At 34.2% G+C, this 17,951-nt stretch overlaps 1 protein-coding gene across 25 annotated transcripts in view; it reads left to right on the top strand.

Annotated features, from left to right (window-relative positions):
• The window catches only part of LOC129755407 (gamma-aminobutyric acid receptor subunit alpha-4), a 706,839-nt gene that overhangs the window by 458,467 nt on the left and 230,421 nt on the right, over positions 1–17,951 (top strand). For all 25 annotated transcript variants that reach the window (XM_055751878.1, XM_055751872.1, XM_055751879.1 and 22 more), the window contains one exon: positions 9,802–9,890. In XM_055751878.1, the coding sequence (XP_055607853.1) occupies positions 9,802–9,890 (89 nt within the window). The remainder of the gene's footprint in view (positions 1–9,801; positions 9,891–17,951) is intronic.

Genomic DNA, 17,951 nt, shown 5'->3' with positions numbered 1-17,951 from the left:
AGCAATGAATTGAAACAATAAATAAGCATCAATTAAACACTCAATGATTCAATGAAATCTGTAAAATATTTCCAATTTCCTAATCAGTAATTATTTTTATCTGTAAATTTTATGCAATGAAAAATGGTCAACTTCAAAACAGATTTGAAACTCATCAACATTTTGAATATTAAAAATACATTTTACATTCCGGAAACAATTTGACTTTGATTTTAATATTTCTAAGGCGAGGTTTAAAAATAGAATAAGATAGTATATTTTTCATATGTAGATATTTCGAATTATCTGCAAAGAATACATAAATAAAAAACAATTAAACCGATTGAACTTATGTTCTTATCCAATGGAGTTTTTGCTTTAATTAAAAAATATGAAATGTGAAACCGAGGTTTTTATTTCAGGAACTTATCTAATTTTTTCATTATTAAATAGAATATTTCAAGATATGAACTGGGAAATTAAAAAAATGTATTTTTTTTAATTGAAATATTAAAAAACTATCCCGGGATCCTTAATAAACTTGCATATGATTAAAATATTTTTAACATTTTTCACGACAACCAAAAGTTTATTTTACTGTGGTCACTACATATTTAAAACGATAGATTATAGAAATGACAATATTTGATTTGAAATCTGATTCAAAAAGTTTTAAATCAAAGCTTGCTCAAAGATTGCACATTTTTGTTTATGACAAAAAAATTTCTGTTACTTCAGAATATGATTTTTTTTTACCTGAAAGTTTTTTGGATTCAGGATAGTTTGCATAATAATTTCAAGGCTCTCACGTTCTATTTAAAGATGGCTACAAAATCAACATAAAATATGAAACAACTCGAACAATGCAAATCTTGCCGTGCCTAAAATATCCAAATTTGAGTCCAACTACCGTAAGATGAAAAGATGGGAATAGAAATAGACCAAGAAAAATGATTATGATCACATGGGAGAACTATTCCCTTCATTCCGATAGACATCGACACTCAACCAGTATAATATTCATACGCCAGGTTGGTCTCCTGTAGTAGAATGTTAATACATGGGCCCCGGAGAGGCGCAAGATGTGGGTTCAAGTCTCACCGGGAGACAAGGCGAATTTTTTTCGCATGTTTTTCAACATCAATTTTCCCTTATCTAGTCCCTGAAATTTCATCTAAGTTGGATTCATTTCTCTACAAAAAAAGTTTCGCTGACTGAATGTTTGAGTCAAGACCCATCTTTGGGTCACAGTTTAAAAAACTCGAACAATTTTCAGTTTATTTTCATGAACATTGATGTTCATGCATGATTTGTTCTAAAACAAACTTTATTTCCGCTTAAGTAAATTCAAAATTGAATTTCAGATCGATTGTTTGAATTTGAGAGATCTTTCCTGATTAAAAATTTAAACTTAAGTCCTCACGATAAAGTTTCAGTTTAAAAGACGAAATAAAAATAAAAATAAAAATTCTCCTTAAAAATATATTTGTGAACCAAAAAAATACAATTCAAGTCTCAAATTATTGAGCAGAGTAAAAATTAAAAAAAAAAAGTGGCTTCGGTATTTAAATTCATATTATGAAATAGAAAATCTCAATTAAAACTCCGAAAGCGAATGAAAAGCTTCCTCTTATAAAGATATTAAATCTTAAATAAGTTCAATATTGAAAAGCAGAATCTCAATGACGTTCGAAAGAATGATTAAAATTAAAATTCATGTGATATATGATATATGATAAGGGTAGTCGACGAAATTTAATGAACAATGAAAATTATTTTATTCCTAGAAATCAACTAGAAATATATAGAATATGATTCCATTATTAAATTTTAAATCAAATTCAGTAGAAGGCAAAAAAGAAATAAAAGTGAAACAGAATTCAACAATAAACAGTTTCAAATGAAAATCCAGTTCCAGAGCTAGGTTCAGTCATCCAGATAAGAATTTAAAATCAATCTATAATTTACAAAACTTAAATGAAAACTCATTTTAGAAAATGAATGGATAATTTAAATAAAGAACATTTTTAATTATTTCTTTAAAAGAAGCGGCTCAAACTTAAGGAAAAATAATAAGCATTGCAAAATTTATTCAAATTATTAATTATGTCTCTGAAAAAAAAACAAGCAAAAACTCGGATATCAAATGTAGGCAGATATGGATATGAAAATTTATGAAAAAAGACCGTATTTTTTTTTTATTTATTTATTTAAAACATCTTAAAAACTAATTACACATTTCGGTTACATTGGATAACACATTATTTTCTTACAATATTTGTCCTAGCATATATTCAAATTACAATCAAAATACTTTTTAACTAATTGCCTGTGATTCCACCTAAACTCCCGAACGCTTTTCTGGAACATGTAAAAATTAATATCGGGAAACCTATCTAGACAATATGATACGTAATGAGCTACCAACCAGATGGAAGCTTTTTGTTTAGGATTTGTTGTATCGATTAATAAAATGTCAATAATGTTCACATAGATTACTCCAAACCGTTTTCTGAGAATCATGTCAACCCATTTTTTTACTTCTTTAATAGAGCTACAAGTTTCAAGTCGATGTTTATTTGAGTCTACTTCATTGCAAACATCACAAAGTTCATTATCAATATGACCAATGCCGTAGTCATGTAATTTTTTTGTATTCGTTATAATATCATTTAATAGAAAATATATTTTAGATCTATCTAAAACGGACAAAAAAGGATAGTTCATAACTTTCCAAAACAGGTCCCATGGAACTTGTGGGTGTATTTCTTCGATTTTAGGCTTAAAAATGTTCTCATAAATTAAACCTCTATAAAGTTGCTTAGTTGTTTCCATCAACGGACTGTCTTTTAATTTCCTGGCTTCAATAACCCATTCTTTGCCATTTCTAGTCAACCTCTCTAAGTTTCTGAAACTCAAAATATAACTTTCTTCATTATTTCCAAAAATTATGTTCTCATAAACAATGCTTTGCATTTCTGTTCCGGATTAATAAGGCCCAAACCTCCTCTGTCAATGTCCTAGTAAAGTTGTCTTCTATCTACACGAAATATGCTATTTTTCCAAACGAAATTTCCAATTGCTGACTTTATTTTAGCTAGATGTTTGTTTTTTGGCGGATAAATTTGAGCTAAGTACCAAAGTTTTGATAGCAAAAATGTGTTAACGTACCATACTTTACTTATAATACACAAATGGCGAAAACTATTATGAAACATGAAATATTCGATACTTGCTATAAGATTTTAAAGAGCTCTGGATCATACTCGGTATTTGATTTTTAAGAAATTGAGAGTAAGAATTATTTATAAATTGCATTTAAAAACTGTTAATTATGGAATTTATTTCAGAAAATGGAAAAACTGCAAAAATGGTCATTTTTGAGTTTAAAATGCTTAACGATTTTGCATGTTTCAAACTTTATTTGGGGAAATTTTCAGATTTATATTTTTTTCTCCTTCTTACCCTTCCTATCGAACAACAGTTACAATTTTCTAATAAATGTGAGAAAACGAAAAAATAAATTTTAAGCGTGTTTTCCCGAAAACAGCTTTGATGCACGTATAACTCTCTGGTTCTAAGGACCTTATATGTCACTTATATAGCTTACTATTCAATGTGAATAAAATTGTTATCCCCAATGTATGTTTTTCCACAAAAAAATTAAGAACTTATGAAAACTTATGTATGTTTCTTAAGCAAGTTATAGACGCATCAGAGGAAAATTTTATTGAAAATATACAGTTATAGCCTCAAGTAGTGAACAATACGCTGAGGTATAAATCCTGAATTGATTTATATTTTCCATGTTTAAGATTTAAAAAATTGAGCTTTGAATAAAGTTGATTACTGTTTAGAGCAATGTCAAGATTGATTGTTTCCAAATGAAATCAACATAAAATTCGATACAACACGGAAATTATTCATATAAAAGAACACAGTAAACGAAAATTACCGGGTTCGGTAATTTTTTTACCGAAATCCTAACATGTGTAAATGTGTGTTAAACTGTTCGGTAATTTTTCCGGTAAAAAATAAACGAACATCGGTAAATGAAGATTTACCGATGTTCGTTTATTTTTAACCGAAAAAAACCGCACAGTTTAACGATTTACACATGTTAGGATTTCGGTAAAAAAAATTACCGAACTCGGTAATTTTCGTTTACTGTGAAGGTTTATTTCACTGAATGATAACTCTAAATTTGCAAACAGAGGCTCCCATTCAAAATCAATGAAAAATACGAAACTACACGATCAAATTTCAAGTGATTTTGTTCAAATTTATTCACAAGAAATTTTAGACATGAATAAAATAAATTATTGCCTCATTTTGTTAAAACGAGAATATGTCATGAAAACTTAATCGTTCAGAACAATTATTTTGATATTCTCATGAAACTTAACAAACTTGCATATTTTGACGTATTTTTTGAATTTTTATTTTTGACATTTAGAACAAGAGTTTGGACATGATTAAATGTTTTGATAAATAAAACAAATCGAAAGGTGTCATTCCGTACGAAATAAATGTAGAATGATTTATGTGTAATTTCCAGTTTTTATCGGAATAACGAAAACAAACAAGACATGGCTTACAATGAAATTCATCTCGAAATTAAGTTTTTTTTTATATACAAGTTTGTATATTGAAAACCTTGAGTAAAAATGAAAGGAACTTTCTTTTATCAGTGGTCACAGACTTTGATTTCGCTCAAAATGCTGGTAGATTTAGCCTTTTCGATTTAAGCATTAAATGATTTGTTATTTATTCAAGTAAGCATTTAATTTCACGAAAAAGAACTTTTTCTATGGTCAAATCAAACAAGTCAAATCTACCATTCCCTTGAGTCTTGAGCATATTAATATTTGTTTTCCTTAACCTGAAATAATAGTCGGAGGTCTGTGCGATTTGTATTCCTCAACGAGAACGTAATCTACATATTTTTATCTTGATTGTAATACTCATTCATGAGCTTAATCTGAATCTGAGTTTCGAAAATTGATTCCGAATAAGATTTCTGAAACTGAATTTATTTAATACAGGAACTTTGAATCTGTTTCAGAATTTCAATACGATTTCTGAATCTTAACTCCAGACCACAATTTACAATGTGAGCTTGAAGCGAAATTTGTGTCAGAACCCTCAATTATGATTTAATTTAAATTCTTATGTAATTCCTTCAATCTGTATCTGTATTGAATCTGAGTCAGATTCATCATTGAGGAAAATAACATAAATTATGAATCTGAATCTGAGTTTTCAATTCTGAATCGCTATTTGGAACCATTTTGATGCTTGAAATCTGCGTAAGAATTCAGTTCAAGAACTTTGAATCTGAATATAACTATTTGAAAAAATCAAACCTCAATATTAAAAACTCTGCTGAGGCCCTCAGAGTCAAAGGGGTATAAGTGTAAAAATGGTCGATTTTGAGTTAATAAAGCAAATCAATTCTTCACATTTCCAACTGTATTGGATGATATTTTCCAGTTTTTTTTAAATTTTATTAAATGCTTTTACGTTCGAATGAAAAGTTCAAATTCTCGAAAAATGTATGGAAAATGACCAACTACAACTTAAAAGTGTGTTTTTTCGAAATAAGCTTAAATGCAATTATACCACTCTTCTTATACTAAGGTTGCTAGATTTTTTCAGCACGTAACCGCATCGGTGAAATCTAGGCTATTTTCTTTAAAAACCTGGCGAAATTTGTGTCAGAACCCTCAATTATGATTTAATTTAAATTCTTATGTAATTCCTTCAATCTGTATCTGTATTGAATCTGAGTCAGATTCATCATTGAGGAAAATAACATAAATTATGAATCTGAATCTGAGTTTTCAATTCTGAATCGCTATTTGGAACCATTTTGATGCTTGAAATCTGCGTAAGAATTCAGTTCAAGAACTTTGAATCTGAATATAACTATTTGAAAAAATCAAACCTCAATATTAAAAACTCTGCTGAGGCCCTCAGAGTCAAAGGGGTATAAGTGTAAAAATGGTCGATTTTGAGTTAATAAAGCAAATCAATTCTTCACATTTCCAACTGTATTGGATGATATTTTCCAGTTTTTTTTAAATTTTATTAAATGCTTTTACGTTCGAATGAAAAGTTCAAATTCTCGAAAAATGTATGGAAAATGACCAACTACAACTTAAAAGTGTGTTTTTTCGAAATAAGCTTAAATGCAATTATACCACTCTTCTTATACTAAGGTTGCTAGATTTTTTCAGCACGTAACCGCATCGGTGAAATCTAGGCTATTTTCTTTAAAAACCTGGCTAAGTATTCAGTCTGTATGACATTAAATTGCCGTAGACAGTAATCAATCAAAAAAAAAAAATCAAGATATAAAACTACCAAAAAAGTTATTTATCAAAATTTATTAGCAGATTTTAAATTGTATTTTAGGCTTTCAAAAAACCATGATTATTTTAATGAAATTTTAATAAAAAATTTCATTTTGAGTGCATAAATAAAAAAGTTTTAAAACACTATTTTTTTAAGTATGATTTGAGCATGAGAACATAACCGCGCGAAATCTAGACTTTTTTAATGAAATTCGGGCAAATTCGGACAACCAATTTGGAACTTTTTTCAAATTTTAAATTTAATATCCTGGTCAACCCGGAGAAAACCGGGCAATCTGTCAACCTTAACTAATACCCCTTTGGCTCCAAGAGCCTCATATGATAGGTACGGAAAACATTAATCAAATTTGGAATGAAATGAAAAATTGCATTTGAACCAGGAATTCCACAAAGATTTTTATTTCTAATTTTAAATGATGATTCCTTTTAAAAATCAAAAATCTGAACCGAATACTGATATTGATTTTCGACTGTTACATAAGTTTTTTGCCGGTTATTTTTTAGGCTATCAGTCACTTAGTCAGTACACTTTCACTTTCCAACTGATTTTTTATCTTATCATGACTAGTAGGGTGGTAGTATAAGGTGGTATATTGGGTTTGTGTTCCAGTATTTGTGTTTATATGTTGTAATTTGATTGATCTTACGTTGCATAGTGTTCTAAAAATATTTCCGTGAGTGGAGGTATGATGAACAAACGAATGTCATCTACAAAATATACTGCAAAGGTGAATGGAAATCTGAAGGAACGGCATAAGGAAAAAATTGCACATCCTGGTGTATTGGATGCACAACGAGAAAATTAAAACAGCGCATCTCACAACATGGGACACAGACAAATGAACTTAAACGTCTGTGGGACATAGGCTACACGAAACTGGATTACGCCATTCAGCAACTTCGCCTACAAACTGCACTTTTAGAGCGTGAAACAACCATGGATCATCGGTTCGATATCAACAAAGCAGAAATCATCGACAGATGTGACAACGAAAGCAAATTACTGATCCTGGAAAGTTGCCACATAAAAACTACAAATAACGCGATAAATTAAAAAAAGAAACCGAAAACGTAAATTCTACTGACAAAAATATTTTTAGAACACTTTGCAACATAAGACAAATTAAATCACAACATAAAAACATAAACACTGGAGCACAAACCTAACAACTCGTTATAGACACACCCTTATACACACTCGTCATGATCAAATTAAAAAAATCAGTTGTAAAGTGAAAGTGTAAACTGTGTGATAACTTTTAGATGCTGGTGAATATAAATTAAAAAAAAGTAGGACAGGACGGTTTTTCAACTACAATATTTTGAATACACAACATTTATTCCAACAATACCCAAATTCATTTGAAAATATTGTAACAGATATACAAAACAGCTTAATCTGATCAGCAGAGTCAATCGAAAACAAAAAGACGAATTTTTTTCGGTAACCAATTTTATAATTAGTGAACTGATTTATAAAACTGTGTTAAGGTATAATAAAGTTACACTCCCTGATGATGATCCTATAAGGATCGAAACGATGGTTCTAAAATAAAAAAATCGTCTTTGCTATTTTTGCTATATTTGAAATAAGAAAGACAATTTGGATTTTGATAATATGGAACCAGAACCTCCAGAATGAGATCGATCTCATTTGACATTTGATAATCAGAAATGAATTTCTATCAACTTTCAAACAATCAACACAAAAATTAGTGAAAATACTAAACAGCTGGTTCAAACGATTTTAATTCATATTTGGAACATCGAAAAGTGTTCATATAAAGATAGTGTTCATTGCACTGAACAGCTCTTTGGTTTAAAAAAAAATAAGAGGAGAGGGGTTTTTCAAAAAAATCAAGGTTAAATGTGACACAATAAAACCTTTTTTCATAAAATTTGGATTACATAAACACAGATTTTGTATTAGGTATGTTTAAGAATTGTGATAATGTTATGTGCCTTCTGTCCCAGTGCCTTGATCAACTAGGTAATTTCAACGTTGTATTTTTTTTTAGCAAAATAGTTAATTTGTTTTGCTATGTTCTGAATTAATATTCTCCTTTAAAGCCACAGATCCACACGATGATAAAATGTACAAGAAAAATTATTCTGACATTCAGAATTTTGTTTTTTTTTTTAAATTGTAAAGTATTTAAATTTCCTGTCGAGTGATCTAGACACTCTTTCAACATTTTTTTTTAAATCAATATGTCCAACTAAGAACCAAGAAAATTATTCACAGACATGAACCTCAAAGAACAAGTTGGTTAAATATTTAATTTTTAGTCAAATTTGAATATCACAGAAGCTAAAAACATATAGACAGACAAAATTGAAGGGTATTCATTTGTCAAATTTTAAGCTAGAAACTAATAATTTTTAAAAAATCTCAGGCTATTATATGAAACTTTTAAAAGTCTACCTAACATTGCAAAAATCAACAGAAAATTGATATCTCACTCACCCGTCATGTCTATTTGTTTACAAAAAAAAAGAGTCCTTAAGTGAGTACAACCTGCCAAAATCACGCCGCATATCTAGAAACTGAAAATAGCAAAAACCCACTGATGAGTATGTACTTAGAAGTGTTTGGCTTTCCTCGGCTGATGACTTTCGCCCGATGATGATTGAACTATGTAGGACCAAAGCAAGAAAAAAACAGCTTATCCACGGCACCCCGATAACAAAACGAAAATGAGCGGAACATCAAACCATAATCCATGAACCATAATAATCATTTCCGGGACAGTATGAAAAAAAAAAAAACAGTTGGACAATAAAAATCCTAACTGGCACCAACACCGAGCAATTCGCGTCAAGTTTTTGCTTTGGATGTTGTTTGTTTGTGGTTGATTTGGTTCGCTTTATTTTCCTTTTTTATGTCGTTGCATGGAGCACTTAATTTTTGTAAAGCTACGCCAATACATAAATCTCAGGAATAAGTTATAGAGCCGAAGCTTTGGTGTTATTGCTTTGTGATGTGACAAGTTATATATGTACGTATGTTCGTTGCTGATAACTATCCAACAAGTATTCCACGGAAAAACAAAGTCTGATAAAAACAAAACTTAAACTTGAATATTAAAAAAACAAAATCTTCAGTCAATGCATTGAAAAACAAAGAATTTTTTGAAAAAAATTGGGCTGAAATCCTAATAAAAGAGAATAAAAAAAAATTGTGAGATTTTAGTCAAAGTTATCCTTCAACAAGAATTTGTTTTTCTGTGGAATGCACCAGCAGAAGAAAACAAACCCAAAGCAATAAAAGTGTGATAAAAACAACAGCTCTAACTCTTATTTTTATTTTCTTCCCATCTTCGGATCGTGTAATGATGATGATGACCCCCACCTGCTCCACCAATCGGAAAACGCCAACATGGGACTCAACATGTGTCGTCCATCTTGGCATGACAACCTCAATCCTCCTCATCGGACGTTCCAGATTCGCCGAGGGAAAGTCAGACAAAGAAATCTTAGATCACCTATTAAAAGGATCGCGATATGACAAAAGGTTGCTTCCACCGGTTGATGGTAAGTCCAAAAAGGGAAGGAACGGGAATATTACTTATACAGTTAAACCAATCTGCCAAATCCAGACCATCCACCCTTCCACCCACATTCTCTATCCAATCCGGGTATCTCTAACTAAGATGTTCCGATTTTATGGTTCCTGCCTCTCTCTCTCTTGTTCCTCCTTGCCGCGTCTTTCCTGCTGAATGGCTTTCTCCTACAGGAGCAGCTTTGTTTCCATACGCTTAACGTCCTCGTCTTATGATTTGATTTGATTTGGTTTAGCTTTGGTGTCTCAGTTTTATTTTCTGTTATTTATTTATCCCTTTTTTTGTTTGCTATGCACTCTCGATTCAACCGACCTATGCACGTTCTGTTATTTTTTTGCCTTGACGTTTGTTGATTTTGGTCGTTTAATTGCTTTAATGTCATCTTTCATGTTGTATTTGATTACCATTCATGTTCTTAATATAACTCATATTATAATACAACTATACGTTAGGTTCTTTCTCAAATTAGAATTATTTTTTTCGTTTATAGAAAAATCTAAGAAACAAAAACTAACATTACAACTGAACAATGAAAGTTCACAAAAGGCCAAATTAACTCGGGAACAAGCTTTCCAAGTTGGCCTTTTCACTACTTAGAAAAGCCTATGAAATCTGTCAAAACTTTTGAAAATTTCATCTGCATTCCACTTGCGACAATGTATAGCCGTTATTCAAACTCATCAGCTTTTCAGAATTCTATGATTTGCGAATCGATGCAAACTGCTTGAGTTAATCCTGAGCAAAGATAACGTCACTTCAAGATAATGAAAGTTTCAGTAAATAAAATAAATCGTCTAGATGTTATTATATATCAAAAAATCAAATTTGGCTAAAATTGACTTCTGGGACTGAGTCAGTTTTCCCAAAAACAGCTTAGTACCAGAAAATCGATTTTTGGCAATTTTTTTTCGAGATAACGCCAAATCTCGACGTTTCATGCATTTCTAAGTGATTTGCCAATAAAATTAAAATTTTAAATTTTCCGATTTCCTCTGGTCACCCCCAAAGTCATTTTTGAGGGCAGAAAAATTGAAACTATGAGGGTGAAACATAGTTGTTTGTGGTGAAATAGCATCAGCATGGCGATGTGGTACAATTTGTACCGTACAAACAAATTAGTTGGTGGAAAACAGTATGGGAGAGTGGGGAATCATGGGCCACTTTTTTTCTTTGTTCCATAACTTTTTCATTATCTATATATATAAAAATGAATGTTTGTCTGTCTGTCTGTTCCCTATAGACTCGGAAACTACAGAACCGATCATCGTCAAAATTGGCATCTGAGGGTTTTTGAGGCCGGGGATGGTTTCTGTAATAGTCAAAACTCCATCCGACTTAAGGGAAGGGGGGCTTCCATACTAAATTTGTAGTTTTTCGGAACAAATTAAAGTCATGACATACATTTTCTCGAGATTTTTCTTCCTTTGGGCGGTTTGTTTTTCGTCTCCAAGGTCGAGGCGTCGAGCCAACGTCGCAAAAGGATAGTAACGATGGCATAGCATACTGATCAGTGGGAATATTTTGGCGCGTATTTCTCAACCAAGCATATTTTCAATGCAAGGGGTGGCGATATGAAGCCTTGATGTAATTTTTTTTCTACTCAATTTCAAGCTCATTTGTACAGCACATGGTTATGAATGACGCCTAGATGAGACCCAGGTTGACATTTTGCCGATCGATTAAAACATATACCTACATTTTGTTTTGTCAAAACTGTAATTGAAAAGTCATGGCATCCATTTTGTGAGATTTTCTTTTATTTGAGGGGTTTGTTTTTCGTCTCTATGGTCAAGCAAACGTCGTCGTCGCAAGTGGATAGTAACTAAAGCATACTGTTCATTGATCGCTGGAAAAATTCAACAATCAGGCGCCGTTTTCTCAACCAAGTACCTTTATTTCTTATGCACGTGGGAGCGATATGCAACCTAGATGTGTTTTTTTCTTGCTTAATTGCACGTGGTAATAAATGACGCCTAGATGTGACACGGATTGGTATTTTATCAATCGAATCAAAACCAATTGAAAGATTTGCAAAAATACTTCCATATTTAGTTCGTGTTAATGTAGGCAGCATTCGACTTTTCATTTAAGGAACATTAGAACATGTTCAAACGTTCAACTTTTTCTGTTAAAAAAAATAAAAATTATGTTTTCTTCTAGAAATTGTTACTTCAGCCAAAAAACACAACTGAAACGAATTTAGAAATGAAAATGGGAGCTTTTTATTTTAAATAATTCTGAAAAAAACCATCGTACTTTTTGCTTACATACCAATTCAAGTACGTACTTAACATGAAAAGTGTTTTTTTGTTACATGGCTGCATAAAAGAGACTTTTTATCCGCTTCGTTTTTGAAAAGCGAGACTTTAGAACTGATATTCAACTGGAAGCAAAATTTTTACGAAATTTTTTTAGTATACCGTTAAAGTGATCAAAACAATATTTCCTCCTGTAAACTTACACGGTGGGACAAGGGTAAACGTCGAAATTTTAAGAAATTCATCTTCAAAATCATTCAATATGTTGGAAAGATCAGAAAAGGTATTCCGAATGTTGAAACTGAAGCGAATATTGAAAATTCTTAAATGTCTTTGTAAATGAAGGTCATTCCTTTTGAACAGCATTCGTTAAAAGTGGAGTAACAAACATAAATTTATTCTGCAGGAATACTGCAGATATATCAGTGAAACTTGATAGAACATAAAAAAGGAATTCGTATTAAATCCATTTTAAGCCATTACTCTGACGCATCTGTAAATAAGCATTGCATTGACACTTGCCCCAATATACGGGACAAAAGTAAATTAAGAAATTTGTTTTTGCCAACATTTTTGAATATTTGACTTTCAAAGAGAAAATAAAAAAAACGCTGAGAACTTATTAAGTGATGCAACTGATATTTTTTTAAATATTCATATTTTTGCCGCAGTAAATTTATCTAAAAAATAAAGAAATTTGCACTGTATCTAATACATAACTAATTTAATATATTTTTCATTACCATGATAAGTGCTGCTTGGGTCTCAAGCCGGTTAAATTTGCCTACCATCTTCAAGCAGTGGGGGACAAAATTGGAAAAGATGGGAGAGCTCCCATGGAAATTTAAGATAAAGAGCTTTTCAAAGAAGGGACCATATTTAAAAAGGTTTTTTTTGGGTACAGAGTACAAATTTCAAATCTTGAAAAACGAGTTTAGAGATCAAGTTTCAGTAAATAATATATACCATCTTTGAATGCAATTCAGAACTACAACTGCAGCTGTCATTTCAAAATTGTTGGTTCTGAAGTATGATGAGGTTTGGTTTAAAAAAAATGCTCTCTAAAATCTAAATTTGAATAAGTTTTTACAAATTACATTTATTTCCGGAAGGTGTAGCAAAGCACAACGGATCAGCTAGTCTATATATATAAAAATGAATGTTTGTCTGTCTGTCTGTTCCCTATAGACTCGGAAACTACTGAACCGATCATCGTCAAAACTAGCATCTGAGGGTTTTTGAGGCCGGGGATGGTTTCTGTAATAGTCAAAACTCCATCCGACTTAAGGAAGGAGAGGCTTCCATACAAAATTTGTAGTTTTTCGAAACAAATTAAAGTCATGACATCCATTTTCTTGAGATTTTTTTTCCTTTGGGCGGTTTGTTTTTCGTCTCTATGGTTGAGGCGGCGCCAGCCAACGTCGCAAAAGGAAAGTAACCCAGGCATAGCATACTGATCAGTAGGAATATTTTGGCGCGTATTTCTCAACCAAGCATATTTTCTTTGAGAGGTTTGTTTTTCGTCTCCATGGGCGAGCAAACGTCGTCGCAAGAGGATAGTAACCAAAGCACACTGTTCATTGATTGTTAGAAAATTTAACAATAAGGCGCCTGTTTCTCAAACACGTGGGCGATATGCAACCTAGATGTGTTTTTTCTTGCTTATTTGATTTGTACACAGCACGTGGTAATAAATGACGCCTAGATGTGACACGGATTGGTATTTTATCAATCGAATCGAAACCAATTGAAAGATTTGCAAAAATACTTCCATATTTAGTTAGTGTTAATGTAGATAGCATTCGACTTTTCATTCAAGGAACATTAGAACATGTTCAAACGTTCAACTTTTTCTGTTAAAAAAAATTAAAAATTATGTTTTCTTCCAGAAATTGTTACTTTGGCCCAAACACACAACTGAAACGAATTTAGAAATGAAAATGGGAGCTTTTTATTTTAAATAATTCTGGAAAAAAACCACCGTACTTTTTACTTACATACCAATTCAACTACGTACTTAACATGAAAAGTGTTTTTGTGTTACATGGCTGCATAAAAGAGACTTTTGATCCGCTTCGTTTTTGAAAAGCGAGACTTTAGAACTGATATTCAACTGGACGCAAATTTTTTAAGAGAAATTTTTAGTTTACCCTTAAAGTGTTAAAAACAATATTCCCTTCTGTCAACTTACTCGGTGGGGCAAGGGCAAACGTCGAACTTTTAAGAAATACATCTTCAAAAGGATTCAATATGTTGGAAAGACCAGAAGGGGTATTCCGAATGTTGAAACTGCAGCGGATATTGAAAATTCTTAAATGTTTTTGTAAATGGAGGTCATTCCCTTTGAACAGCATTCGATTTTAAAGCCATTACTCTGACGCATCTGTAAATAAGCTTTGCATTGACACTTGCCCCAATATACGGGACAAATATAAACTTAGAAATTTGTTTTGCCTACATTTTTGAATATTTGACTTTCAAAGAGAAAATAAAAAAAAAGCTGAGAACTTATTTAGTGATGCAACTGATATTTTTTTAAATATTTATATGTTTACCGTAGTAAATTTATTTAAAAAAAAAGAAATTTGCACTGTATTTGATACATAACTAATTTAATATTTTTTTCATTACCATGATAAGTGCTGTTTGGGTAACGAGCCGGTTAAATTTGTCTACCTTCTTCAATCAGTGGGGGACAAAATTGAAAAAGGTGGGAGAGCTCCCATGTAAATTTAAGATAAAGAGCTTTTCAAAGAAGGGACCATATTTAAAAAGGTTTTTTTTGGTACAGAGTACAAATTTCAGAACTTGAAAAACGAGTTTAGAGATCAAGTTTCAGTAAATAATATATACCATCTTTGAATTGCAATTCAGAACTGCAGCTGCAGCTCTCATTTCAAAGTTGTTGGTTCTGAAGTATGATGAGGTTTGATTTAAAAAAATGCTCTCTAAAATCTAAGTTTGAATAAATTTTTACAAATTACATTTATTTCCGGAAGGTGTAGCAAAGCACAACGGGTCAGCTAGTAAATGATAAAATGAAAATAAAAAATCGTTTGGTTTTCTACATTTTTAAGGTATCATTAGGTTTTTTTTTTAATTTTTTATAAATTATTTTCCCCAAGTTCTGACTTTTATGAAAATAGAAATATTTTTTAGATTTTGAAAACTGGTAGGGAATCGTGGGCCACCATTATTATTTATTTTTATTTACATAGTATTCCGTCTTACGACATAACTTGACGAACATAATTCCTAAAATTCACTCGGTTCATAGCAACCGTTCTCCAATTTCTCAGGCACCCCACGTTCGCCAGATCACGCTCCACTTGGTCTAACCACCTCGCTCGTTGCGCCCCTGCTCGTCTTGTTCCTACCGGATTCGTGGCGAACACCTGTTTTGCAGGACAGTCATCCGGCATTCTCGCAACATGTCCCGCCCAGCGTATCCGGCCAGCCTTCACCACCTTCTGGATACTGGGTTCGCCGTAGAGTCGCGCGAGCTCGTGGTTCATCCTTCGCCTCCACATTCCGTTCTCCTGTACGCCGCCAAAGATGGTTCTTAACACTCGTCGCTCGAATACTCCGAGTGTACGCAGGTCCTCCTCGAGCAATATCCATGTCTCGTGCCCGTAGAGAACAACCGGTCTAATAAGCGTCATATACAGGTTACACTTCGTGCGAGGGCTAAGTCTTCTCGACCGCAGTTGCTTGTGGAGTCCATAGTAGGCACGACTTCCGCTGATAATTCGCCTCCTGATCTCACGGCTGGTGTCATTGTCTGCGGTCACCAGTGAGCCGAGATAGATAAAGTCTTCAACTATCTCCAGCTCGTCGTCGTCGATCGTGACCTTGTTATTACTGGACAAGTGGGTTCGGTCGGTCTCGGATCCGCAGGCCAGCATGCACTTCGTCTTGGACGTATTAATCATCAACCCAATCCTTCCTGCTACACGTTTCAGTTTGCGGTAGATCTCCTCCACCGCCGCAGATGATCTGCCGACTATATCAATGTCATCTGCAACGCAGATAAGTTGACTGGATCTGTTGAAAATCGTGCCCCGCATTTCGCCCACCGCTCGTCGAATAACACCTTCTAGCGCCACGTTGATGATGTTCAGGATGATAGACCATCACCTTGTCGAAGCCCCCTGCGCGATTCGAATGAACTCGACAATTCACCCGAAATCCACACACAGCACTGCGTTCTATCCATCGTCGCCTTGATCAGTCTGATCAGCTTCCCGGAAAAGCCGTTCTCGTCCATGATTTTCCATAGCTCGTTACGGTCGATCGTTTCGTATGCGGCTTTGAAGTCGATGAATAGATGGTGCGTAGGGACTTGGTGTTCTCGGCATTTTGGAGGATTTGCCGTAATGTGAATATCTGGTCCCTCGTAGACCGTCCCTCCATAAAGCCGGCCTGATGACTTCCCACGAATCTGTTTGCTTGTGGCGTTAGGCGGCTGAGTAGGATTCAGGACAACACTTTGTAGGCGGCATTGGGGACAGTGATCGCTCGGTAGTTCTCACAGTCCAATTTGTCGCCCTTCTTGTAGATGGGGCATATTACCCCCTCCTTCCACTCCTCCGGTAGCTGTTCTATGTCCCAGATCCGGATTATCAACCGGTGTAGGCAATCGGCCAACCTGTCCGGGCCCATTTTGATGAGTTCAGCTGCGATGCCATCCTTCTCAGCCGACTTGTTTCTATTCAGCTGGCGAATGGCTTCCTTAACTTCACTCATCGTTGGGAGTGGCTCGTCTTCGTCGTTGGCTACGCCGGCGATGTACCTTCCCCCACCGTCTTGATCTCCTGCATGTGCGCCGTTCAGGTGTTCATTGAAGTGCTGCTTCCACCTTTTGATCACCTCACGATTGTCCGTCAGGATACCCCCGTCCTTATCCCGGCACATTTCGGCCTTTGCGGGATGCTTTGAGTTTTTAATAGAACTTTCGTGTTTCTTGGGAACGATGCAGCTGCTCCAGCTCCTCGAGCTCCTCCTCCTCCAGGCGGCGCTTTTTCTCCTGGAAAATTCGGACTCGCTGCCTCTTCCGCTGTCGGTGATTTTCCACATTTCGACGGGTGCCTCTCTGCACTACTGCCGCCCGCGCGGCCTTCTCTTCGTCCATCACCCTCCTACACTCCTCGTCGAACCAGTCGTTCCGTCAAGATCGCTCCACATAACCGATGACGTTCTCCGCAGCACTGTTGATGGCTGTTTCGATGGTATCCCAACAGTCCTCGAGAGGGGCTTCATCAAGCTCGCCCTCTGCCGGTAGCGCTGCTTCGACCGATTGCGCGTAGTCTGCCGCGACCTCAGGTTGCTTCAGTCGCGCGATATTTAACCGAGGCGGGCGCCCGGTTGCGTGCGTTGCTCACTACGGAGAGTTTTGGGCGCATCTTCGCCATCACCAGATAGTGGTCTGACTCGATGTTGGCGCCTCGACAGGATCTGACGTCGATGATGTCCGAGAAGTGCCGGCTGTCAATCAAAACGTGGTCGATCTGTGATTCCGTTTGGTACGGTGATCTCCAGGTGTACTTGTGTGGGAGGCGGTGCTGGAAAAAGGTACTAAAGCTTAGTTCTTTTAGAAATGGGACAGTTACGAATGCGTGTATCTCAAAAACCATTCGTTTGATCGAAATACTTTCTATGAAGAAAATGAAGGTGATGTTATAATATTTCATGAAAAAAATTGAAAAAAATTATTTATCGTTTTTTGTAAGAGAAATGTCTGATTTTTGCTTGGTATCTCCCTTTGGCCGGCGCAC

Source organism: Uranotaenia lowii, chromosome 3 (assembly GCF_029784155.1).
Source record: "Uranotaenia lowii strain MFRU-FL chromosome 3, ASM2978415v1, whole genome shotgun sequence".
In the NCBI taxonomy this organism is placed as follows: domain Eukaryota; kingdom Metazoa; phylum Arthropoda; class Insecta; order Diptera; family Culicidae; genus Uranotaenia; species Uranotaenia lowii.
Note: the sequence above shows the minus strand (reverse complement) of the source record. Positions and strands in the feature narration are given on the sequence as shown.